Consider the following 25,017-nt stretch of genomic DNA (forward strand, 5'->3'; position numbering starts at 1 on the left):
TTGGTCATGGAAAAAGCTGAAAAAATATCAGTTTTCTGTCAAGGGAATCGGAAATTGAGGTAACGAGTTTACTTTCTTTCGTCGAGAAAATAAATTCGTTTATACTGGCTTTTTTGTGCATTTTTCAATTCGAATTGAATTTGAACCGAATATAGGAGTTAATAAGCTAAACGATTCAGGTTTTGGTAACTTACTAGAACGGGGAAAATGTTGGGGGTTTTTTCTTTTTTTGGAAGAATTTTGTGGCCACCCTGTGCGTTTGACTCGTTCGACTGATCCTGCGATGGAATTATACGAAGATCTTTGAACGCAACATGAATCAGAAAACACAGTCGATGTTGGAAATATGATACGCGTCATGACATGTGATATGTGATATGCCGAGACTAGGATACTTATAAGTAGTAAAACTATCTTAAGCCTCCGGGCAAACACTAGTCTTTTAGGGAACGGTCGTTTTGTAAGTATCAATTTTTATGAACAATACTTCGAAATTTCTGAGTTTGCCAACTTTTGGATAACGTAGTTAACACTCTGAGAAGAGGCCGTGAATTTTTTCCGATTTCTTGAAAGCCTGGAACATTTTAAAAAAGTGCACGGACAAAAGTATCTCTTTAACGTACTTTATCATCTCGTACAATTGCATTTTCACAGCCTATGAAAAATATCACGAAGTACAAAAAATAGTACAGTAAGATCGTGTGATTGTGTGATTTTGTCATCATGTTTAACTAATGTAAAATCGTTTTCATGGCTTCGCGCTAGATTTACACATGGTAATTCATAAATTGAAAATATAAACTAGCGATATTCTTTCCTACCACTTCGAATTATACAATTCGACAATTATGAGGGTAAAATAGACGATCTGTAAATATCTGACCGTCTGAGTGGTAGAAGCTTCACGAGAATGGGATTCAAAATACTATGCGAAGTAAGAAATACTCGAACGGTATTCTAGCTCTAGCGGTTACCGCTAGATATCGCGCCAATCTCGTAAGTGAAACTACTCGGCAGTAATTTATAGTTATAACAATTCTTGGAGACGAGATTTATAGTGTCCATCTATTTTTGAAGCATAGTCAAGGCAAAGACAGATACATTTCGATTTATCGTCTGTGTATACGTATGCATGCCTGATACTTGCGTCTACTAAGAAACGAAGACAAATTGCGAGGCAACGCGATCTGAATAATCCGTATTAGCATAAGTTGAACATACATCGTGCTTGCAAGCAATGTGAGTGAGTTCTGCGATACGGTGAAATTGAGGATCGCTTACTGGGGATGATGTCACAATCGTCATGGCAACTCCCACAAAAGGTTAGTTGAGTCGAGGAATAAAGCTCATCGTCGGTGTTTAATTACCGGTTTTCGTTTCCGTCTCTGAATTATTCATGGAGTCTCAATTCTACGTAATATTTTTGAAAGTCGTTTATGTGTTTGAAAATACAATGCAGACTCAATGAAGTTTTCATTTGTTGGGATATTCATTCAATTTCAAAGAATCTGCCAGTATAATAGTTGGGAATATATGCCTCGACCAATATGTTTCGGAATAAATCATACGAAGTTCGTTTTTCTAATAATATAGACTCGGAGAAATTATAGCATGTACTTTAAAGAAAAAGATGGAGAATGTTACGATGCGTAATTAAATAACTATGATATTTTGTAACATCGGATTTATGTTATGTTTGAATGAGTGGAGGATTTTTGGATTTTTCATTGACAGAAAAACTTTATTGAGAGGTATTGTAAAACAGTTGCTGGAAAAATGTTGAGTTGGGATTTGAAAAAAAAAATGTATTGCACAAGTTTTTATTCATCATACTGTTTAATAACAATGATTCGACGTTTGGATCTTGTATACACACGGCATGTTGAAAATCATGGAAGTTTCATTCTTATTCTACACTGGAAAATTTGCTCGAAAGAGAACGTCAAGAAATCGTAATAAGAATAATAAACTTAATGAAAGTTAATAGCATTAAAATAATTGATTGAGAAAATTAATTAGTCTTAAAAAATACAGCATTTTGCTCAAACAATCGATAGATATTTCGATCTTATTCAGGTGTTGGATATATTTACCTCACATTCGATGGCCGAACATTTTCAAAGTACACGAGTACAGCTAAAAAATTTTACGAACACAAGCTGTACAGTTAAAAAATTTTGCCTGGGCATTCTTCACTTCGGCAATGCTGATTTTTTTCAACGGCTAAATATCGACGACTTCTTCGTGAGTATTTCTCTGTTGGAAGACTATTCAATTACAATACTCAAACTTTGCACTTAGTTCTGTGTTATACAAGTTCAGATTGTGCACGTGTGCCAAATCAGCGCGGTGACATAGGTTAACAGCTAATTAATTCAACTAGTTATACTGAAGGTCAGGGGTATTTTTCAGATGAAAAGGTCAACGCATAAAGCCGCACGTCACGGCATCCTCATGCGTCACAGCGCAGACGCATGCATTAAAGCTCCATCACGACCGTACGTCATAAGCATCATTCAGACGATAAATTACGATTCTGGATTCCTCGTGAATACTGAAAAAGGCGTCATCGCCATATCTGTATCGAGTTCGGACGAAGACTCTACTTGTGTGCTAGGCTGCATGGGTATGTACCGCAATATTTGATAGTTTGATAGATTTTGTCGCAGAAATACAAAGAATTGTATTTCGAGTCAGGAAATTGCCAATCGATTGGTAAATCTATGCGTTTCGTATGCCCATGCTCTTCTTTCAATTTTCATAATCCCTCGCACTGACTCTCTACAGTATATGTATATTAATGTCTTGAACAACATTTCACTTACAATTATTTCTATGAGTATCGAATCGGAATCGAAATACGTTTAAATAACCTCCCTCGAAATATTTCCTGAATATTACTAATTTACCATCGTCAATAGCTACTCGGTGTATTCAAACGCGTAATGCACTTCAGATTAAAGCGGTCCATCAATCGTAAACGGCGGCTTCGTTCCCAGAAGGGAATACAGTCTTAGAACGACTAGGAACCAGTGTTGTAAAAGAATTGTTTAAAGATATTCATCAAAGTGTTTTTTCAAATTATTCCGTACTTCGTTGCGGTATACGTTTGAACCAAATGAGTTTATATTCATCAGTCTTCGCCTGTGGTGAGCAAAATCCACATTCTGTCGAATTCCGCAATGAACGGCTTGACTAGGGCGAGTTGATTCGAAACTATGACGTTGTCCCAGTTTCCGTGCATCGCTTGCATCGTCCAATTTGTACTCCCCGTCAAAATCAGCTTCCTATCAATTATCGCAAACTTGTGATGCATCAAGTATTCCGATTTCTTCATCCTCACTCGAATACCTGGCGATGAGGTTATACAAGAAATGATTAAACATCATTCGCTTGACCTTTATTTTGATTTTTGATTCAACTTTGTATCGCTGCTATTTACATGAAGAATTTCACAAATACTCAGTGATTATACAGGTGAGAAATACTAGCTTTGCTTCTACTTTGAGATTTGAAATTTCAAAAATGGTCTACAATTGTGTGATTTTAGCGGGTATAAACGAAATTCTCGAGGTCCCTATAAATTTCACGTTGTTAAACGACATGCATTAATCAACTCAAAAAACATGTTTTCACGTTCAACACACTTGTAATTGCACTTGAAACTTAAAACCCTGATTTCGTCACGACAGATTCTTTTTTCAGTACGTTGTTCGAATTTTCTTCGATTTTCGGTACTTGATTAATTTTTAAATTACAGAGTCTAATTCGGACGTGTATAGTTCTTGAGAAACTATGTACCTAACAGCATAGAATATCTACGAAATTTCATCAATATCGTACAAACTATTTCGAATCAAGATATCACGTGAAGAGTGTCGAAAAACGTTGTTCCGAGTAAATTAATTGTGAATTTTACCGTATCAACTGCAAATACTAAAAGTTGACTTAGAAATTCTACGCGAAATGGTGACGAATCGCCTTACTTTCTGAGAAATCCTGTTATTCAAATTGTTTGGGAGTGATTTAGATAATGATACGCGTGCCATTTGAAGAGCCTGAATCGCTTTGAACTAAGTAAAATCTTACCTCGTTCTCGAAAATCTCTTATACGACGCTCACAGGCGGAATTTTCCGCCATTGATCCATCGACGATAATTCTGACAACTACTCCGCGACAAAACACCTTGGCTATCGCTGCTGCTAGATCCTCACAGCTGAATAGATACATGCAAACATCTAGATTTTGCTGAGCAGATTCCAAATATGCGCATAGTTTCCTACAGCAGAAAGAAAACGTATTTCACAAGTCGTATATATCGTAGCGGATCATTTACAGCAGACAGGCCGTTTCCATACTAAAAGCAACATGACGACGTTGAAGCAAAGATTTCCAGGGTGGGTGTTTCGACGCTTCGAATTGAATAGATATCTTGTGATCTGTCTGTTACGAAATATGACGTTTGTTGGTAGCAGGGTGGGTTATAAAATCTACGAGGTTGAAGTTAGCAACGTTATTGTAACGAAACGTTGAGAAATAATCACTATTTTATTACGGTTTGCTGAATTTCAAACAGCTGCGAAATTATCTCTGTGAAGTTGGTACCCCATTTTGGAAAAAGTAAGTTTTCGTTTTTACGAGTTCTGGATAGTGCTCAAATAGTTCTACAGTTCTATACCCATATGAGAAATATTTCTCGTTGTTTACCACCAATTGTAAGAAAATAATAAACAATAAAAAAAATAACAACAATGCTAGCACCCCATAATTAAAGTACGGCAATTTTTTCGAGTTCTAAGACGATTTCAGAATAAGCTCGAGAACTCTTCGAATTCTGATTGAATCGGAAAAATTCATTCGAATGATTGACGGAACTCACGCTCGTATATGCGAAACTCTCATCGGAACTTCGGGAATGGTTAAAATTAATTTTCGCTGTAAGTAATGCGCGTGGATATTTTGTTCGATATCTCGGTAACGAAGCAAAATAAAAAAATTTCAATCGGCTGAAACTCTAGAATTCTGAAAAAAAAAATTACTGGTTTTAAATAACGGAGTGCTAGCATTTTTGTTATTTTTTATTTTCTATTTTATTAGTGGTAAATAACCAGAACTATTTCTCATATGAGCATAGAACTGTAGAACAATTCGAATACCATCCAGAACTCGCAGCAAAAACTTATTTTTTCGAAAACGAAGTGATCAGCGAAGTTGGCACCCCATTTTTTGAAATTAATTTTTTGAACCCTAATTGACCGGAACTATTTTTGAAAATTATCCGGAACTCTAGAACTCTTTGAGAAGATTCAAGAACGGTCGAAAATTTTAATTTTTTTTTTCCAAAATGAGGAGCCTACTTCAATCGGTTTTTCGACAAAGTTAGACTGTCTTTTTCGGCTTTATTAAACGTGAAAGCCTGATCTCGAAATTAGTATGGCACCCAAGGTACATCAAACGTCTCTAAAAATCTTTTCATCGATATTCCTATCGCATTATCTCGATTGATTCTCACCTCAATTGTGTAACCGAACAGTTGGAACGGTCGCAAGGTGTTCTAGAGACGGCGTGCATCCGACAGTTGGATGATTCTTCAGAGAAAAAAAGAACCTCGTTGATGCTCTTTGATGGTATTTTACTTCGAGTTCTTTTATACAATTGCCATAATAGTTCTGTGGCCAAAACTCCCGTGAAAACTACGATCACCACCTTGTTGGAACGGCCAAAAATCCACATGTTCTTCATCATCGTGATTCCTGCACGAAATTATCCTATGAATCATGTTTCATTGGTGTGTACATATTTCAGCTTCAATCATTTTTAAAAGTACCATAGAATTTATGTGAAGGATTCGCATCAGAAACAACGAATTCAAAACACGAAGCCCCAAAACTGTGTACCCCTATCAATTGATTCACGATTCACGTTTTCAAAGAGCCTCCCCATAAATTGCCCGTTTTGTGAATTTTTCCGAAACAAAGGCCAAATGATACTTTACGATACCTCAATATTCACGAATAAATTCAAGCTCGAGTATACACAAGCTTACGGAGATACGGGGAAGTAAGCTTGTCAAATTTCTATTTATTCGGTAATAGAGTTCCACAAAAAAAAAAAAAACATTCTCATGTATTTTTCGACAATACCCGTAGACCACTAAAATAATTCAATAAAGTAGAAGACATCCCCTAAAACAGGATGAAGCAGGTTCTTTCTGTACGTGTACGTACATGTGTCGGTACGAATTAGTATTTGTTAAAAACATAGACACGTGTCATTCAGATTTATTTATAATATCATTTACATCTCATCAATTTCAGTGTTTTTTTTTTTTTTTTGCTGAAAAATATATCTACGGATTTTCTTCATCAAATCCGTAAGCACCATATTTCTAAATCCCTATTTCATTGCTTGAATTTCACATCAAAATAGATTTTAAATTGTCAAAATCATCTTCGAAAAGTATTCCTGCTGTGGTTAAAATAAAAAATTGCGCGGAATATTGATCATTTCAGCAATTACACGACTGCTATCTACTTTTAGAATGAGTTGTTCCAAAAAAACTACATCGTGAATTTCTGTTCACCTTCTTTCGGTAAAAAATTTCAATTTTTCCTTTGGTCATCTTCATACTTGCTAGATATTAGGGGTTTGCGGGTATCCGAAAATTTGGATATTCGAACTCGGGTTCAACTCCGGTTTTTTGGCAATCCCGAAATCTTCGGGTAGTCCGAAAATCTTCGAGTACCCAACTCGAAAGTAATCCATTCTACCCGACCCGATCCGACCCGAAGAATTTCAGTACCCGCACACCTCTACTAGTCGATAATAAAATTATTTCACGATAATGTGCTAATAAAGCAGATATGAAAGAATTCGAGAGTATATTTTTCAGTGAGCCTCTATTCTGACTTTTCGAGAATAAAATCTCCACGACTTACAATTCCAGACGGCTATGAAATTGTCGTTCAGATTGTCCGAGATTTCGGAAATGACACAAGTTCGAAATTTTTAAAAGTCTCCGTTGACTTTAAAATCCCGTTATTTTTGGAGAAGCGAAAACAGTCGTGAATAAAATTTTCGAAAACTCCGCACTTTTCGGCAAAACCAAAATTTTCGAGGTACTCGGAACTTTTTGGTGACTCGAGATTTTCGCATACCCACAATTTTGTGGTAATCTGAAATTTTCGGGTACCCGTCCTCGATCCCAAACGCCCCTAAATATTTGCCTCATTTTGCATCACCTATTCAATTCCACGGATTGATAATTTGATACATTCTTTTCACATACTATACTTATAAGCTTTATAACTTGGTTTTAAGTCATTATATTTTGCTTTAAATTTCCGTACGCTTCGCATGCATATGATTTCTTTTGACTTCTAAACGCCTTGAGAAACATTCATTCTTGCTTATGTTAACCTTAAAGTCAATTAATATTAACGGCAGTCTGAATCCAAACTTACGTGCACGTACGTACCAGAAGGTCCACACCGGAGAACGAGTGGTATCCTTTCAAGATCGCAAGCTAACGGTCAAAGCATTTTCGCCGTCCTAATACCTTTTATGGCTTTGACTATTCATCCCACCAATACTTAAGAAAAAACTATTCAGCATTCAACGACAGTTCGTTAAAGACAAACCAGATGCCCGAAAATCACTTTATGATATTTTCGGAGATGCAGGAATTGACGTGCACGTACAGCGTAATAAACCCGTACGGAATTCAGCAAGTACGGAAATTGCCCAAAATATCATCTCAACATACGTAAATCTTCCGTATTGGTCCTCTTCCCATAAAAAAATTCAATTCCAAAAATTCCCATAAATGGCCGAATTAGGAAGCACGTTAGAAAACCGCAAGCTCAAGAATGAACTCAGAAGAGCGTCGCAGTGTGCAAAAATAGCATAGTTCTTCAAAACCTTCTATTCGAGACAGGTTCAACAAAAATCTTTTAACAGAATAGTTCTGAAACGTCGTCTAACTAGAGCAGTTCATCGAAAACCTTTCAAGCAGTCAGTCCAAACCATCATTACATCAGAGTGATTCACACAATCTCTTAGAATCAAGACAAGTTAAATAACTCTGAAGAAATTCCGTACTTTTCTTTTATTTGAATATCATTATTTTAATAATAACATTCAACCGCTATAATCTTTATCCAACTAAATTTGAATAAACTTAATCATTGTGTTTAATCTATTTTGTGAATCAATCAAATTAATTACCTTCAACGTAAGTAAATCAAACTGACAAATTTACCAAACTATCTCCGTACCCATTTTAGTATATTGACCGGCGCCATGTTTGGCCTTCGTGAATTATCCTTCTTTCTTTTGAAAACCCTTTCACAAGACCCCGTTTTAGATAACAGCTTTAAAGTGTAGGGATCGATTCTAAAGTGCTAGCAGACAATTATTAGCAAACATTTCATACATTTAGTAATTCAGCTGACGCAATCAGATTAATCGTGCCTAAATATTGTCAATTCATATCATATCTAGTCATCGTCGATCACGCAGAGCCGTTCACAGCTCGAATCATTAAGATCAACGAAGGGTGAGTGAAAGCTTTTATTTTGAAAACTCAACCAAAAGAGGAAAACTCCGCGTCCATCTCAGGTAAATCGTATTTAGGAATTTTGTCTTTGCATGAGCGTTAATTTATTGTGGCGAATTTTGGTTTTCCGTAAATAAATAATAGCCAATTGAAATCCAGCCCATAACACCCGACTAGACCCGACTCGGAAGAATTTCAGTAATGGCAGACCTCAATTAGGTATGTTTTTTTTTTTGTCCTCATCGCTCATGGTTATGCTCAGACAATCGCTGGAGGGTCTTTTAAATGACTCTCCATGTTCGCCAAGCTTGTAGTTCGACTCAACCGCCTGGTTCTTACTTTGAAAGTTTTTTCATATATTTCAGAGTAGTCGTTTATGGGGAACGTGGAGTTCATGATCAGCAAAATCGTGCAGTGGGGTTCTTCCGAGAAACTAATTCTAGAAGTGGATATCGGTCGTGTAATTTCTGAAATAAAGGATATTTCCCGTAATTTCGTATTTTTACTATACCAGGTATAGCTTTGAGTTTTCCAAGCTAGTGTCAATAATTTAAAATTCATTTTGACGTGAAATTCAAGCAACTATGTAACAACGAAGTAAACCGTTGTTATTATTATTATCATTGAAAAAAAAAAAAAAATTGTACTTGAGGTAATACCAATTTTTCCCAACCTGGCATCGCTCCTGATTCCTCCGAAACGACTGGAGCAGCAAAAAAACACTAAATCTCTATAAAGATATTGATCGATTGTGCTCAAATGGTCATGCCATCTTTAGAAATATCGGGAAGTTACCACCTTTAGGACATCGCGTGATGACGTATTAAAACCATGGACTTATTACTAGACCTATACTATACGTGGAAGCAAGCCACCTCAGCACCTACACATAGCTAATCGGAGTTACAATTTTCCATCTCACAATCAGTAATGAAATGTAGCGCTTGGTTGCCTATGCCTAGGCGCCAACGTGGCATGTCTCCACGTTTAACGCAGTAGAAATAGACTGTGCGCGCTGTGCAGCGAGCTGAAGCTGTGACAAGACAGAGAAAACATCAGCCGCAGGTATTTCCTCTCACTCTAATCAGTGGCTTGGCGAGAAAAACACATATAGGCTTATTAAAAAAACACTGCAGGACTAGCTCTGTCTTTCGATCGTGTCTTCAGCAGCCCCGTAAGTGCACACAGTCTATCACTGTAAGTCTATGATTGAGAAATGCGAAGTGTAAGATTTATTACGAGGTTGAAGTTGGTAACGATAATATAACGATAATATAACGAGAAATCACAAAAAATCACTATTGTCAAGTTTCAAATGAGTTTGAAGATATTGGAATTTCAAAATCATGGTATCACTGCGAAATTAGTATGTTGGTTTTGTTTCGTTAGAAGTAAGAGGATGCCTGCGTTGAACTTCACGGATTTTGGCTATTTAATCGAAGACTGTATATATCGTTGACCTGAACACAGCGATTTCAGCGCAATTCCATACATGTAGTCCAGGAAAATTAGAGAAAACAAAACCAAACAAAAAGAAAAGGATACGTTAATTTTCGTATCAAAAACAAAATCTGAAAAGTCCCCGCATCTCTGTACCGGGCTTTACGTTGATCATGAGCGAAAGCGTTGAAAAAAAAAATGGTTTTTCTTGGATACTTCCGCATGCGTTAGTCCTACGACAAAAATGTATAGATATATTTTTCATCGTAGAATAAATAGGTAGGAAGACATTTGCGGAAAACTGATTTTACGCATCGATGACGCGCCATAAAACCATCACGCACCCCACTTGTCAGCGGCAAGATGTATTTTTGGATAAAAATTTCATGGTAAGTAATATTATGGACTGAGAATTTTCGGCTATACAAGACGGAAATTCTTACATGTATTCGATTCGGGAAGTATTCGCAGCTCGCTCAAAAAAGTACGGAAAATCTTGGTCATAAAGTACAAACTTTGACCACTTATAAACTTCGAAGGTTTTCAATGTAACGAAATCGCACAAAAAGCTTTATCTGCATTGCTTTTTTCTTCGAAAATAAATTCGTTCAAAACTTAAAATCTGATTACTAGCTCGATAGGTACAATGCTCAAGCAGAATTCTACATTATCCACGCCAGACGCCGCGTCGTGGTCGCCGAAATTTATCTGGTGTTTGCACGGTTGTAGAAATTTGATAAGCTCCATTTTAAATTTGAGAATTTTTGGTATAGGATGAACGCATACGGATATATCAACGAAAAACCATTTTTTTGTAAATTTTCCACAGATGATCGACGAAGACTGACTTATTGTCATAGCATTCTTTTGACTGGATTTCATCGTCAGACAAGCCTGTAGTTCAGAAATAACGAGCGGTTTATAGACTTCGATATTTCAACGTTGACGTATAGATCTCCAATATCGAAATTCACGTATCTCAAACGCGAAAACGGGGTTAATAGTTCCATTCGATTCGTAAGTTTGAACAAGAACACGCCAACACATTGTTATTTGACGCATAAATAAAGAAATGCCATGGATTCTAAGAAATTGCAATAGTAAAGTCGTAGAATTCATGCCCTTTCTTTATTTCTGCGTCGAATGAAAATATATTTGAATATCTTTCTTCAGAATTGTGTATAGACTGGAGGCTGTTGAGCCCTTTTTCGCGTTCGATACGTGGACTTCGATATTTGAAGGTATATACGACCTCAAAATCGACTAGGACACCCCTTTGAGAGTATTTACGAAAACATTAGTTCGGCCTGAAATTTGTTGTGATGTGATGGTTTTGTTGTTATAAAGTGTATTGTGCTCCGCTAAAGACCGATAAATTATCATATGAGTCTTCGAAATATAACCTCAAAAGGAAGAAAACAATCACCTATAAAAGAGTTGGGAAACAATTTTCTAACCTCAAACTGGATTCAAAGTTTATTCTTCGCGATAAAAGCCTGTACGAAGATATACAAAATACACACTCTAATCGTGATAACGACGCACGTGGCGGATGAACTTCGACATTGTTCGAATGCAACCAGTAACACTACACACAAACAGCAAACTCCACTATGAAGTAAAAACCCCGCTTCTGTATTTGCTGTATTTTCACGTCCAGCAAACAGTTGGATGCAGCAACAGCAAAATGCTCTCATTGGCTGCTTGCTACGTACGTAGTGGGGGGACTTCTGTTGCATGCAGCAAAACCAACTGCTGTAGAAATAGGTTTATTTCTACTTTAAACAGCAATATTCATGACTGCAAAAAGCTGGAAAAAAAAACACCAGAATCATTGACGAATTAGTGTATTTTTGTTGCTGTTGCATCCAGCTGTCTGCTGCACGTGAAAAAACAGCTCCAGTAATTTGATTCGGCCAACTTGCACGTTGCACCGTGCAACCGTGCAACAACAACGAAACGTAATCACGTGTCAGTTTCCGCTCATTACCGATCTCTAGGCAATGATGTATTATGTAGTGACGTTGACAGTCTTCAGTCAACGGTAGTAATCAGTTGTAATCGGTGCCGTTCACGCATCAGTGTGGTCATGTGACTTCAGTGCGGTCACGTGACTTTTTCCGTAACGTCAACAGGCCTGGACGCCTGCATATAGGCAACTCAAATACGCATCGATAACTAAACATGCATCAATAGACGCGTTACGAGAAGCTTCGCCAGCTTTCCGCTAGGCAGTCTCGGCGCTTCATGCAGTGTTTGACTTCCTAACCTCTTTCTTCTCGGCAGAGGAGTGAAGTGGAGCCAGCGGTTATCGAAGGGTAGACAAGCGGTGGGTGATTGTGAGAAGCAAGTGAAAAGTGTTTGATAGTGCTGATAGTTGCAAGATATTGATAAATCAGCGTACCGCCGAAACACGACGATGGCTTCTTTCGAGACACTGAGGCATGATTACAACGTAAGTAGGCCGCTTTTTCAGTTAGAAATAAGACTCAAGCAGGCGGCAATGTTGTTTACTAATACATAACCTAACTTAACTGAACCTAGTACAAATTAAGTTTGTTTGTAGATTGATGAAGCTCAACTAATTCAATTCAAGTTAGCAAAATTTAGCCGAAGGCAATATTGATGAATGTTTAAGTTTTTTGCACCTTTGCTTCGCAATCTAATTCATCCGCCGATTTGTTCCCCTCAGTGTCTATTGTCATAGATCGATGATGATTAGCTATCGTGTTCATTCGTAACTTGTAGTGTTGCACAGCTTGGTTTTGTAAATTTTAACTAAAGATCAGTTCAAACTCGGGATCAGCTGTTGAATTCTGTAATTCAAGCCATACGGGTAGAGAAAGGTAGGGAAAAAATACTACGCAACTACTGTGCAAAATAAAGAGCATGTGCATAGTTGCTGAGCGATTGACAAGCACCGAAAATAAGTGCTTCGTTAATTTCATTGATTTATAACACTTCCTGTAAAGTTGAAAATAACAACACATTTAATTTTATATTTCAGAACCACCTGGAAAAATGCTTCAAGTTGTCAGATTTATCCGGATTCCAAAAAAAGTGTCTGGAAATGAACACAAATGTCTCGAATAGAAAGTCAATAGTCGATCAAGCGCTGCGAGATACGCTGCTTACTGTACTGCTGGATGATTCTGTGGGAAACGTACAGCATCTTGAATCTTACATAACGTTTTGTATCGAATTATGTAGGAAAGATTTAACAACGGCTAGCATGCCAGTCATATTACTCGGTGACATATTTGATTGCATGACATTGGACCGATGTGAAAAGTTATTCACGTTTGTTGAGAACAATGTTGTTGTGTGGAAAGAAGAGATATTTTTCAGTGCCTGTAAAAACAATTTACTCAGGATGTGCAACGATCTGCTCAGAAGACTTTCTCGCTCTCAACAAACTGTATTTTGTGGAAGGATTCTTCTATTCCTTGCCAAATTTTTCCCATTCTCTGAGAGGTCAGGGTTGAACATAGTTAGTGAATTTAATCTCGACAATCACACAGAATTTGGCAATGAGAAATCAGAGAAAGAAGTGCTTGAGCAGATCGTAGAAGATGGCGACAATACTGAGAACAAAATTCCAATAGATTACAATCTGTACCGAAAATTCTGGGCGCTGCAAGACTTTTTCAGAAATCCAAATCAGTGCTATAATAAAATGCATTGGAAGGTTTTCTCTGCTGTAAATATCCATTTCTACCATTATTCCATTTAGATTGCACAGGTCTGGGAAATATAACTTTTAATATCCCCCTCAAGTAATAATCCTTTTTTTTAGTTATTTAAATATAATGAATTAAAATATAGCGCTAGTTTTTTTTACAGCGAGTCGAGATGTATTTTTGAACTATTTTTATGGAAAGAAATAAAATGAACATAAAACTGAATGTTTAGGTATAAAGTAAACTGGATATGCAGTAAAAAAAATTATTAATATATTTTAATTCAAAATACGTAAATACCTAACAATAAGCATTATTACTTGAGGGGGAAATGAAAAGTTATATTTCGCAGACCTGTATTATTTTTATACTTGTTTGCATCAGTGTCATCAATTGATTATAGCATACGTCGCACGTCTTGTCAGCGTTCACGTCTTTCAAATTAGAAGAGCAGCGTAGCCTTCCAACAAAATGTACAAAGATGGACACTTCGTCGGAGGAAAACTACAAGGAAACTCACTACTTCGCAAAGTATCTCACTAATCAGAAGCTGTTAGAGTTGCAGTTGTCAGATTCGAACTTTAGGAGATACGTACTACTTCAGTTCCTGATACTCTTTCAGTACCTCAACAGCGCCGTAAAGTTCAAAGCGTAAGTTCATATTCTACTAAATTCATTATAAAAATCAAATTATACATGATTTCACTGCAACTTCAAAATAACGCTCATTCCACATGTCAAGTCAGACATAATTTCACCGTCCAATGCCACATCGCAACCTGAATGTGTCAAAAAGTAGACTGTTACTTGTTTTCTCCTCTCTTCTGTTTCTTTTTTTTGTGAATTAATGAAGAAGAAATATGGCTAGCATTTGCTTGCATCCTTGCATTTATGTTATGTAAATTTAAGTTTGCAAACAAGTATTACTGATGAGTGTTAAACTAGCTGTTAGTCCCTTGAGACCTTGCTCCACAGTATACAGAATATTTCAATATGCCTGTGGAGCCCTTAGCTACATTTCAAGTAGAGTTATACAGATTAAAAAAACACATCGGATCCAAACCAGGCCAATATTGCATCCCAACATTATGCGGTGAATAATTCATGTCGATGTTTGTATTTTTATATGAATTACATCGATCATTTGCCTGTTCTTGAATCGATAACAATTTCGTTTCTGACCTTAATCTTTTTGTGATCACTGTCTTCGTTTAGCGAAACACACGAGCTGAAACCTGATCAAGTCGAATGGGTCAAGACAACAACAGACCAAGTGTATTTATTACTCTCTGAAACACCTCCCAATGGATCTGATTTTGCGGAAACTGTAAAAAACATTTTAAAACGAGAAGAACACTGGAATGCCTGGAAGAATCATGGATGTCCACCGTTTAAGAGGCCTGCTCTTGAATCCAACTCTGAGGGAGAAGAACCAAGAAAACAAAAAAGACGGATCGGTGACGTAATCCGAGCTGCCGAAGATGAAAAAAAGTATCATTTAGGAAAGTAAGTACCTATTTGAAATGATTTAATGACTTCATCACTTTCTAATCTTGATTACACATACTTTTATTCATTTTCATGATGGTAAAGTCTTCATGATTCAAATTGGTTTTTAACTTTGTTATTAACCATTTTTTTTCTAATTTCTTATCTGTAGCTGCATCATTTTCTCCTAAAGCTTGATAATCTAACATGAATTTCATTCCAATGACCTCATTGTTTCAGTCCTGAGTTGACAAAGCTATGGAATTTGTGCCCCAACAATTTGGAGGCTTGTAAATCAATGGACAGAGACTTCCTGCCTTCCCTAGAAACTTATTTCGCCGAAGCTATAGAGCAATTGGATCCAGCTGCGATGGTCGATGATGAATACAAGTACGTATGACGAAGTATTTCCTGATTCTTACCCATTTTTGTGTTTCGAGAAAGTTTTATATTCGTTTTTCCCTTTGCAGGAAAGTAAATGATGGTAACTTTGGTTGGAGAGCACTGCGATTACTCGCTAGGCGGAGTCCTCATTTTTTTGTACACGGGAATAACCCCATCAACAAATTACCAGAGTATTTGGAAGCTATGATAAAGAAAATCGCCAAAGATCGACCGGTAATATTCGCGATATTAACTAACTGCTAAAATGTACATTAATAGAAGTTTAAGTAGTCTTTGAACAAAGCTTAATCTCGAAAAATATTTATCTTAATTATTATGAAGTGAACATATCATCATAGTCTCTTTCATTTCTTCATTTCATTTTCTTAGCAAACGCAGTCGGACATAAAAACAGAATCCGAAGAAATTCCCACCGACGGAAACGAGGCCGAATTCAACGAGGACGTACTTAAACAAGAGACCGAACAAGTTGAGGTTGATGCATCAACAACAAAGTTCAGTAAATTCAACAAAGTGACGGCCGATATTGTTGCGAAACTGTCAGATATATTAAAAGGGAACTGGAAAGATCTAGCAGCGAAATTCGGGTACCATGCCAACGAAGTGAGCACCTTGGCATAAATTTAATATTGACGAAACTCGGAGACCCAAACAACTTTCCAATTTTCCTTTATTACAGATCGCATTCTTTCAGAAGAAACGAACACAGTACGAACAGTGTAAAAGTATGTTAGAAATCTGGGCCGAAGAGGACGAGGATGCATCGATCGAAAATTTGGCTTACATCCTCGAGGGATTGGGCTTTACAGAGGCAGTTGCTGTATTGAAGAGCTAAAACATGTTCTTAATCTGTTTCTAGAGTGTAATCAATGTGACTGATCGAGGACTATCGAGGACTACTGCAGCTGCTTTACGTGGCTGAAGACAGGAGAAAATTTGTTTGTTCTTAAATTTTCAAAAACACTAAGAACAATCGAGCGGATTAGAGAGGTTGAGAATAATTTTCGTCAAAATTGTTTTTTCGTAAAATTCTCTTTGTATTTTATCCCAAATGAAAATAGTAGTGTATATGGAATTAATATGAACATCACAATTAAAGTAATTTTAATATAAATCATATAAAAATGAAATGAACGTAACGTGAATACAGATCTAAAGAGTATTCACTTGGTAATAAATTGGGCACTGCAGTAAAATTTTTCGTGGTATAATACGAATCTTTTATGCGTAATACAATATCCTCGAACAAGTATACAAATCGTATTTCTCGCCCATACACACACACACGCACACACACATACTCACGCACGTATGCAGCGATACGTACAACTAATAAATAATTCACGCGTCATTGCGATTCCTCTTCATCTTCTTCGTCTTCTTCTTGTCGTGTATATTGTATACTCCTACGTTACAGATATTGGTTTGGAGCTGGTAATTTTATCAAGTAGACGATTAACGATGATAGTATTCTTCTACGATAGTAACAAATGTTATTTTGACTGTTATGTGGAGGCAGTCGTTTCTGGATTCACTTTGAGCCTCTAGAATCAACGCTGCTTGACTAGTTTAATATTATCTGTTTACTATACGTATGTTGCTACAGTAAATAGTGTTTAATCTATGAATACACTCGTTACGTTCTTGCCACTTGACCAATTCAGTTACACCTATTTGATGCCTGCAATTTAGGCCATCGATTGGTTTCTTTGCAGCTGGGGTGAAGATGATTTATTAATATTCACCCATCGACAAGTCATTTCAATAAAATAATCCAGATTACCCGTTATTTTTTTCACTATAGCCATATGCACTATACTTTAGCTGTGTCAGGTAACATTAAATATGCCGTCTTATTTTTTCAAATGACTTATTCGTTGGGACCTTTTAAGCATTCATTTCAAAGCAAAGTTGACAAAATTACAGTAGCCACTAGAATTCTTGTAATACGTAATAATTCTGGATAGAAATCTTGTATATGCGATTCAAAAGTATAAAACTTGGGCCACATTTTTCATCATGGAGAAAAGAAATCTAGCTGACAGGTTTAAATTGTACGCTTGTGGGACAGACAAAAGAGAAATCTAAACTTATTTTTCTGCAAAATTACTGAAACAAATTTTTGGACAGATTTTTATACAAATTTTGTAGCTGTAATTTGAACAAAAATTAAAAAACAAAAATAGGTGAATTGAAGAATTGTGTCTGAAAATTTCACTATTTAGTTGTGATCATGACTAGTTTCAATCGGTTCTACAAACTTTGAATGTGAAACACTCCCTTGAAGCCTGATATTTTCCCTTCGACTAGTTTCATATACTATAAAATTTGTCTGACAAGCTGTAAAGTTGCTCAAAGTATTGTCAGAAAAAAAAATCGTTAGAATAAAATTTGAAGCTAGCTTCATGCGCAAACTCTCAAAAGTCTAGATCTTTAATCTTGAAAGATATTCTAAGAGAGTTTGGCGTTATCGAAGGTTGAACAGTTTATGAAATTGTATTCTTGGATAAGTTCACAAGTATGATGGTCAGAATCAGATGTTTTTATGTTCAACCTTTTTTCGGTGACAAATTTTTTTGCCTTGCCGTTGTTACAGAAATTTACTTGTTCCACTACTGCTCCCCTCGAAAATTTTCCTTAATGTGGAAAACTGATAAATATACAGACAGAGCATAAATCTAAACATCATTAAATGCCTAAATACAATTTATCAATTTTATTTGATATCCGCATATCGAGTAGTTTTTTTTTTTTTTTTCTTAATTAAAGGTGACCCGTCTTTTCAATTCTTATTCTTAGTTTTATTTTTCATTATGACAACCCTCCGAATCAATTGCTTTCAAGCACACGTAGGTACTTTTGCATTTTATTTATTTTATTGTTTTATACAAAAGACATAAATTTTAAGAGTCAATTGAAGGAAAGTAAGAGAACATAATCGGTAAAAAAAATTATGACTTGCATTGTAGATTTGGTTTTTCAAAACGTAACCATGACTTTTCTACTAAATTAAGTGTGATATCCGATAACTCCGTTTTTTATAACTTGAAAGTAAAATTTGCTATAGATTGCATACGAGAAATGAATTTGGCATAAATCTTTAACTCAATTCTCATCTTAATTTAAACGAATCTAAAGCTTAATAGTCAGGTAAACTGTGATTCAAATAAATGCAAGTGGGGTCACCTATGCTTACACTTAACTATGGCTTAAAACATGAACATTCATGCATACTTTATTGACTGTAACATGTAAATGCATCGATGGTAATTACGTATATGTATAATGGTATAAATATTTAATTTTTAAAACCTATGCATAGTAGATATGCAGACGGTAGTGCATAAGTAGTTAATATTTTTTTCCCTAAGCCGACTCAAACAATGTTCAACAATTACTATTGATTTTTGTTTTATTTTATTTTTTTTATCAATTTTTTTTTTTTTTTTTTTCGTTTTAACGTCTTTCTTGCCATGCTATAACTATGTCATACTGGACGTTTTATGTGATTAGGCAACATTCATATCGTATCATTAGTATGTATAATAACGACATGTCGGAATTCAATTTACTTGACAGTGAATGGAATTATTTTCTATTTCCCTGCAGTCGAACAGTTATATAGAAGACCTGGGATTAGTAATTTCCGACGATTAAAGATTACACGAGTAAATTTATTGATATGATGGCTGATATGACACGTTGAAAAATTATTTTTGAGACGATCAGTCTTTTATTTAAAACTGAAATTATTCAGAAAGCATACTCGCTATGTATTTAGATTATATTGATCATTTTCAAATGTGATTATTATTCTTCATGCGACATTGTTTATGCGGATTAAGGTTATTATTCTTGACAGTTATTTGCGTATTAATTTAGTTCTTCGAAATAGATCGAATTATCAGCGAAGAACTCGCACTCAACGACGTTCATTTTTATCCAGCATCAAAATATTTTTCATTCCAGATTCCCCATTGCGGTCAAAATCTCTAACCGAATTCAAAAAGTTTTAAACAAAATAATTTGCGCTTGCAATTTTTTTTTCATCACGTTTTTCGTCAAATCTAACATGTATTCCAATTATTTTTTTTTACCAGACTGTGTGCTTCGATTTATTTCGCAAATTTTCTTCAACAATTTTTGAGATGCAATGCAAAATTGAAATGCAAACTCTTACGGAACGTGTTTTTTCTTCATTTGATCAATATTTCTTAAATTCCAGTGCTTAAAATCAATATGATTTCCGATTTTATAGAAAATCTTTGATACATTCTTAAATATGCGAACAGATTTCAGTCGATTAGATTCTTTGTTTTCTGTTTACTCCTCGTTTTTCAACTCACTACTATAATCTCGCCGCATACTTATAACTTATATACGATTCTCGTTGTAATGAATAGATATTCTCATCTCTTGAGTACGAGTTCTGTACAGTTTTTAACTTAGAATTGACGTTTCCATAATTTTCTTTCTTTCTTCTTTCTTTCTTCCTGGTAACTACCTGGTATTAAATTTCTAGGATTAATATTCCATCAGTTCCGCCAAGTGTCTGTTGTAATCTTCTTCGGACAATTCTACATCGTCATCTTCCATAACGTCAAATTGCTCTTCGTTATCTACATCCCTGCGACGTCTAGACGTCTGTGTAGTCACCTCCACGCACAATAGAGCGAATTTACTATCGCACGAATATCGGATCTGTTCCAGAAGCCGCTCTCCGTTCAACGGAGAACCCAATCCGTAACGATCCGAGCTACTGGTATGCCAAGCATCGCAGTAAGTGTCCATCGCCCTTTCGCCATACTTGTGCGATCCGTGCCAAGCGACTTTTTCAGGCCTGGAATAAATTCGCAGGTATTTACTTTTCGTCATATTCGGTGATATAAGCAAAGCATTGTTTTCGGTCGAAAAGTTTTTATAATTTCAACGAATCGCAACGTTTTCGGAACTATAGAATCCGAAAAACAGCTTTCTAGAAAAATGGTCTCTCGGTTTGTCCGACAAACTCGACAAACCGCGATGATCTTAGAAACGCCTCGATGAACAAATGTTAAACTTATAACATTTTACAACGAAATGACGGGCATGAAAAATTGCCATGTCCCGTTTAATTAGAACTTCCGGTTCTACCGGAAATAAATCGATTTTCAATATTTCACCGACCTCGTTACTTTTTCTGAATAAACGATTATATTTTTCCCTGTTTATATATTTATTTAGAAAGAAAATGTGTAAATTTTTTGTTCTTCGGAATTTTTTTTTTTTAATTTTTCTTTCAAAACTTATTCATTTGGCTCTCAAGTCCTATCAGTTTCAGATTTTCTACTCGGCCGTTTTCGGGATCATCGCAGAAGTTTGTCGGACACACTGACAGATTCTTCTCTTTTCATGCGATGCTGATGAAAAAAACCGCGATAAATCTGTTTTTCTTCACTCAGTTTTAGGATCTTTATTTATTTGCGCAAAAGAAATTTTTTGACATCTTATATTATACGCATACCGACAGAAGTTTTCAGAAGGATTTGTGAATCGGCTTGGGAAGTATTCCTTTTAAAAATTCGCGCTTTCGGAAAAATAAATTGTGTGTCGTGAAAATTCGTAGCCATCTTTCACGTTTTCAATCCGTTACTGTTTTGTAGCTCATAAAATCGATCAGTAGATTTAGAATCTATTGTTAAAAATATAATACTGTATGAAATTTACGGTGTATACAACATTCCCATTTTCCCCACTAACTCGCAGAGCATTCTTGTAAACAATGAAATAGAGTATGTATAATTGTATATAATTTATAATTTCTTTTCAAGAACTGGGCTTCAACTTTAGTATTCTGTACAATTTTCTGAATCTATGAATCCGATGCGAAATTCTCAATTTTGAATGAAAAGATGTTTTTTAAAAGTTTATTTAAAAAAAATAAGAGCAGGAAGTTGTTATAATCACCCCAGAAATGAAAGTTTTCGTTCCGACGTATATGTGAATGTTAAGTTATTAGAATAAATATATCAAAAATGAACAGGATATTGTCTTCCAGATAGTTTGATGTATTTTGATGATTCCGGACGAAATCTACGCGGCTATTTTTAACCCAAAATTGACTCAATTTTGAATGTCATCTGTCATAACATCAAAAAACAAATAATCATTACGATATCTCGAAAATGGTTCGTCGAATTTTGATGATTTTAGTCTGAATCAACGCGGTTTTCTTTAGTTTAAGATGAACTAATTTTTGAATTTCATTGGCTCAGCAGTTTTAAAGTTATTTGAACAAAGATAGTTGAAAAAAAATGACATCTCGCACATGAATTTTTTAAAACAGGCTAACAGTTAATAATAAGTTTAAAATTTTCTGGTCTCAGTCGACAACGCTCTGCTTCGCCTCAAATTACCTCAGTTTTGAATTTCATCCGTACAGTGGTTTAGGAATTATTAACACTTCTGATAACTTGCATAGCTACGAATAAGTTTAAATTTTTTCTCTACAGATTTTGACAGGAAGAAAAAACTATTTTTCTTCCCTTTTTATTGATTGCTCGAATTGGAATATTGAAATGTGTTATTTTCGTAATAATTCCGCCTATCGAAGCAAATTTTTAAACATTTTGACGTTCAAATTCTGCTTTAAAAAAGTCCGAGGCAACTGACAATCGATTCATTCGAAAGCGTGTTTCACGCGGGTTTTAAAATCTTAAATACAAAGGCGAGGCTGTAAAAAAGAGATGATTCTGATTTAAAGAGTTGAATGTAACGAAAACCAATCCGAGTTCAATCGAAAGTTTTAGAATGTTGATACCTATATGTGAAATGATAAACAATTCGTTATTAACTCCAGGAATTTTCGAAATCGATAACTCAAATACTCGTACCAAGAGAAATCTGTCAGGATATTTTTTCCACTGAAGCTGTAGATTCTCGGGCTTTGCGAAAAGTAGGCGCCGTCTCCATTGAACATTTCCTTCCAGGAATTGAACAGGACGTCTCCCTGAAATTGTAATCATAATTATTGATCAATTGATATTCTCGCATTGATAAGCTACCGGTTATGGAGCCGCTTACAAGCGATAGTCATACCTTGGTATTCACGATCGGCAGATCTCGGTCGGCGAATCTGACAATGCTGTCCACATTTTGTACCCTTGAGCTCAAAAACGCCCGGAAAGTGCTGCTCCTGAAGCCAGCTCGCCTCGATTGTCGGTAGCAGGAATAATCCGCGCCCCGAATTCCATGCATGTCACCGGTAATTGGCTCGTTTAGTGCAGCCATTCGCAGCTAAAAAAAAAAACCCAATTATTTTAATTTTTTGGGCCATTGTTTTTCAGAAAGACAAAAAAGAATGTACTCGAATGAATAATGCTGTGAGATTGAATTGTCGTTGATATAATTATGAATCCTATTACCAAATTGCCAATCTGGAAATTGTGGCTGCAGTTCATCGAGCTCCGAATTGTTAATTTTTCAGTTTTTCTTTTCTTATGCAAAGATTACGATACAAATTTATATAAACCTCTTGAGATGTAGTGTTAAAGTATCGAATTGTCATAAATTTCCACGGTATTCACGATATCAAATTTTCTGATATTTGTCATTCTACTATGAAAATTTTTCAAATGAGTCCGAAGTTATTTTTTGCACCGTTTTGATTTTGTTATTTTCTTGAAAAATTTACTGCAGACATTCGTGTATGCAATACAAATAAATGTTGTGAAATTCTATTTCAACAAAATTTGGAAGACTTTTTTAAACGATATAACAATTTTTAAATTCTCAAAGGTTTTGCTGTATCCGTTTTTGTTGAACGATGCAAATTTTTGTTTCGATATCAAAAAGAACGATGACTATCTGTCAATGATACAATTTATCGTGACATTAGAATTGATATTATAATTGAATTCAGCCTTACCATTTTCGGGTACCACTGAGCAGCGGACGAGGGATGTAAATATGTTTACGTTATTCAATAAAGCCGTGTGACGTCATGTTATTCCGTGAGTTATTAATTAACAAAATGATTGATTGCATTGTTGAAAACTCACCCCTGTACCGTCTGTCTTCAACAGGATTTGATTCACCAAGTTTGAAATCTCGAACGGTGGTTTTATCGGGGGTGGAGCCGTCGTTGGCGGGGCTGGCGTTGTGATTGGTAGGAGCGATCCGAGCTTGAAAAGAAAACAATATGTACTTCACGTAGGCATACAATATGCAGGGTGAATTCCTAACGACTGCACGGTCCGTCGTCTTCTAAAATTAAATGCGCACGCGCTACAATCCGAGAGTAACTGTTCGCCAGGATTACCAACCGTCATGAATTTAGCCGATGTAATGTTCATTGATAGGTTCTCAGTGGCTCACTATTTTTCTGGAATCAAAACTGGAACGAGTTTCTTCTCGAAGCAAATTTTATATGCCGAAAACTAGCGACGCAAGTGCCAGGAGAAACAAATGATACGTTGATTATGGATACATAAAATTTCTGTAGAAAGAAAGCTTGTTTGCATATTCATTCCAAAAAATATAGTGAGTCGCTCGAAATCTATTAATGGATATTACTGTACAATTGAAATCTTTTACAGTTGCCGGTGCCGGTTGTACCCGATTCATAACTGTCAAAATTTATGAAGTTAGAGAGAGTTGGTCGCTCAGGGAAATAGTAGCTCTCGGACTGTAGCACGTGCGTATTGAATTTTAGTAAACGACGCACCATGCAGTCGTTAGGAAATCACTCTATATACAACTTAGGTAAGAAACTGTGGGGGATTATTGTGAGATCTTTGACGTGTTCAATTGGATAAGGTTTGGCCCTGCATAAGCAATGTTTCATGTTATTTTTGACTGGTATACTCACAGCGATGTATTGCCATCCGTTATTCACCCTGACAAGCAGAGCTTCTTCGTCAATTATGTACGCCAATGTGCCGACTTGACTGACTGCTGACATCTGTGGAAGCAACACGCATGTGTATAAATTGGGGATAAATTGGGGGACATTTTACGTATTTGTGAGTAGGTATTATAAGTCACGATAATTTCACCGTCATCCAAATTACTTTCCAATTCTCTTACGCCCTCATCTAAATTTACACAACATAGCTAATTTGATAATCATTTCATTGCCCGAAATGATTCGTTATATTTCATTGTTAGATAAGTCGTTACCTGTATTTTTGTTTTTTTCAACTCGCAGTTATTAACACCACGACGGCAAGAATATGAAACATTTTAGACATCTTTTTTTACACGAAGTAGTAATTAAAACTTGTTTCTTCAAAACAACAAGAATTCTGGGAAAATTTTCATTATGCAGACGATAATTTTTGCTAGGGATTAATGCAACCAGTATCGGTACCTTGGTCATGGCTTCTGTATTTTGGAATGTCACAGCACCAGGAACAATTTTTGTTGTACTTTCCGGTGGACCTCGCGTTGACACGGTACCGGATCCT

The 25,017-nt window shown here is 35.9% G+C and overlaps 3 protein-coding genes across 9 annotated transcripts in view; 1 reads left to right on the plus strand and 2 right to left on the minus strand.

Moving 5' to 3' along the window:
• The first annotated feature begins 1,258 nt into the window (after positions 1 to 1,258).
• LOC124297278 (THO complex subunit 1) lies at positions 1,259 to 17,725 on the plus strand. 3 transcript variants are annotated; one of them, XM_046748135.1, is made up of 10 exons: positions 1,259 to 1,322; positions 2,413 to 2,626; positions 12,285 to 12,453; positions 13,006 to 13,698; positions 14,082 to 14,329; positions 14,894 to 15,184; positions 15,407 to 15,556; positions 15,637 to 15,784; positions 15,941 to 16,174; positions 16,266 to 17,725. In XM_046748135.1, exons 3-10 carry the CDS (start codon positions 12,418 to 12,420, stop codon positions 16,404 to 16,406), a joined length of 1,941 nt encoding a protein of 646 aa, XP_046604091.1. In that variant the 5' UTR covers positions 1,259 to 1,322; positions 2,413 to 2,626; positions 12,285 to 12,417; the 3' UTR covers positions 16,407 to 17,725. The 3 variants fall into 3 exon arrangements, with proteins under 3 accessions (XP_046604091.1, XP_046604090.1, XP_046604092.1); XM_046748134.1 differs by having other exon boundaries at positions 1,269 to 1,322; positions 16,251 to 17,725; XM_046748136.1 differs by lacking the exon at positions 12,285 to 12,453 and having other exon boundaries at positions 1,270 to 1,322; positions 16,251 to 17,725.
• LOC124297279 (mitochondrial cardiolipin hydrolase) lies at positions 2,595 to 11,645 on the minus strand. 5 transcript variants are annotated; one of them, XM_046748137.1, is made up of 4 exons: positions 11,456 to 11,645; positions 5,514 to 5,754; positions 4,090 to 4,280; positions 2,595 to 3,351 (listed from the first exon to the last, which is right to left on the minus strand). In XM_046748137.1, the coding sequence occupies exons 2-4, from the start codon at positions 5,744 to 5,746 to the stop codon at positions 3,134 to 3,136; spliced, it is 642 nt and encodes a 213-aa protein (XP_046604093.1). In that variant the 5' UTR covers positions 5,747 to 5,754; positions 11,456 to 11,645; the 3' UTR covers positions 2,595 to 3,133. The 5 variants fall into 5 exon arrangements, with proteins under 5 accessions (XP_046604093.1, XP_046604095.1, XP_046604096.1 ...); XM_046748139.1 differs by having other exon boundaries at positions 11,522 to 11,640; XM_046748140.1 differs by having other exon boundaries at positions 5,514 to 5,769; positions 11,522 to 11,640.
• Positions 17,726 to 19,619: 1,894 nt separating the features above from the next.
• LOC124297277 (collagen alpha-1(IX) chain) overlaps positions 19,620 to 25,017 on the minus strand; it is a 147,599-nt gene continuing 142,201 nt past the window's right edge. Inside the window, exons 18-24 of the mRNA XM_046748132.1 lie at positions 24,921 to 25,015; positions 24,420 to 24,512; positions 23,611 to 23,733; positions 23,478 to 23,492; positions 22,649 to 22,846; positions 22,444 to 22,559; positions 19,620 to 20,411 (exon numbers count right to left, since the gene is read on the minus strand). Coding sequence (XP_046604088.1) covers positions 20,096 to 20,411; positions 22,444 to 22,559; positions 22,649 to 22,846; positions 23,478 to 23,492; positions 23,611 to 23,733; positions 24,420 to 24,512; positions 24,921 to 25,015 — 956 coding nt within the window. The 3' untranslated portion in view covers positions 19,620 to 20,095. The remainder of the gene's footprint in view (positions 20,412 to 22,443; positions 22,560 to 22,648; positions 22,847 to 23,477; positions 23,493 to 23,610; positions 23,734 to 24,419; positions 24,513 to 24,920; positions 25,016 to 25,017) is intronic.

This window comes from Neodiprion virginianus, chromosome 2 (assembly GCF_021901495.1).
Source record: "Neodiprion virginianus isolate iyNeoVirg1 chromosome 2, iyNeoVirg1.1, whole genome shotgun sequence".
Classification (NCBI taxonomy): Eukaryota; Metazoa; Arthropoda; class Insecta; order Hymenoptera; family Diprionidae; genus Neodiprion; species Neodiprion virginianus.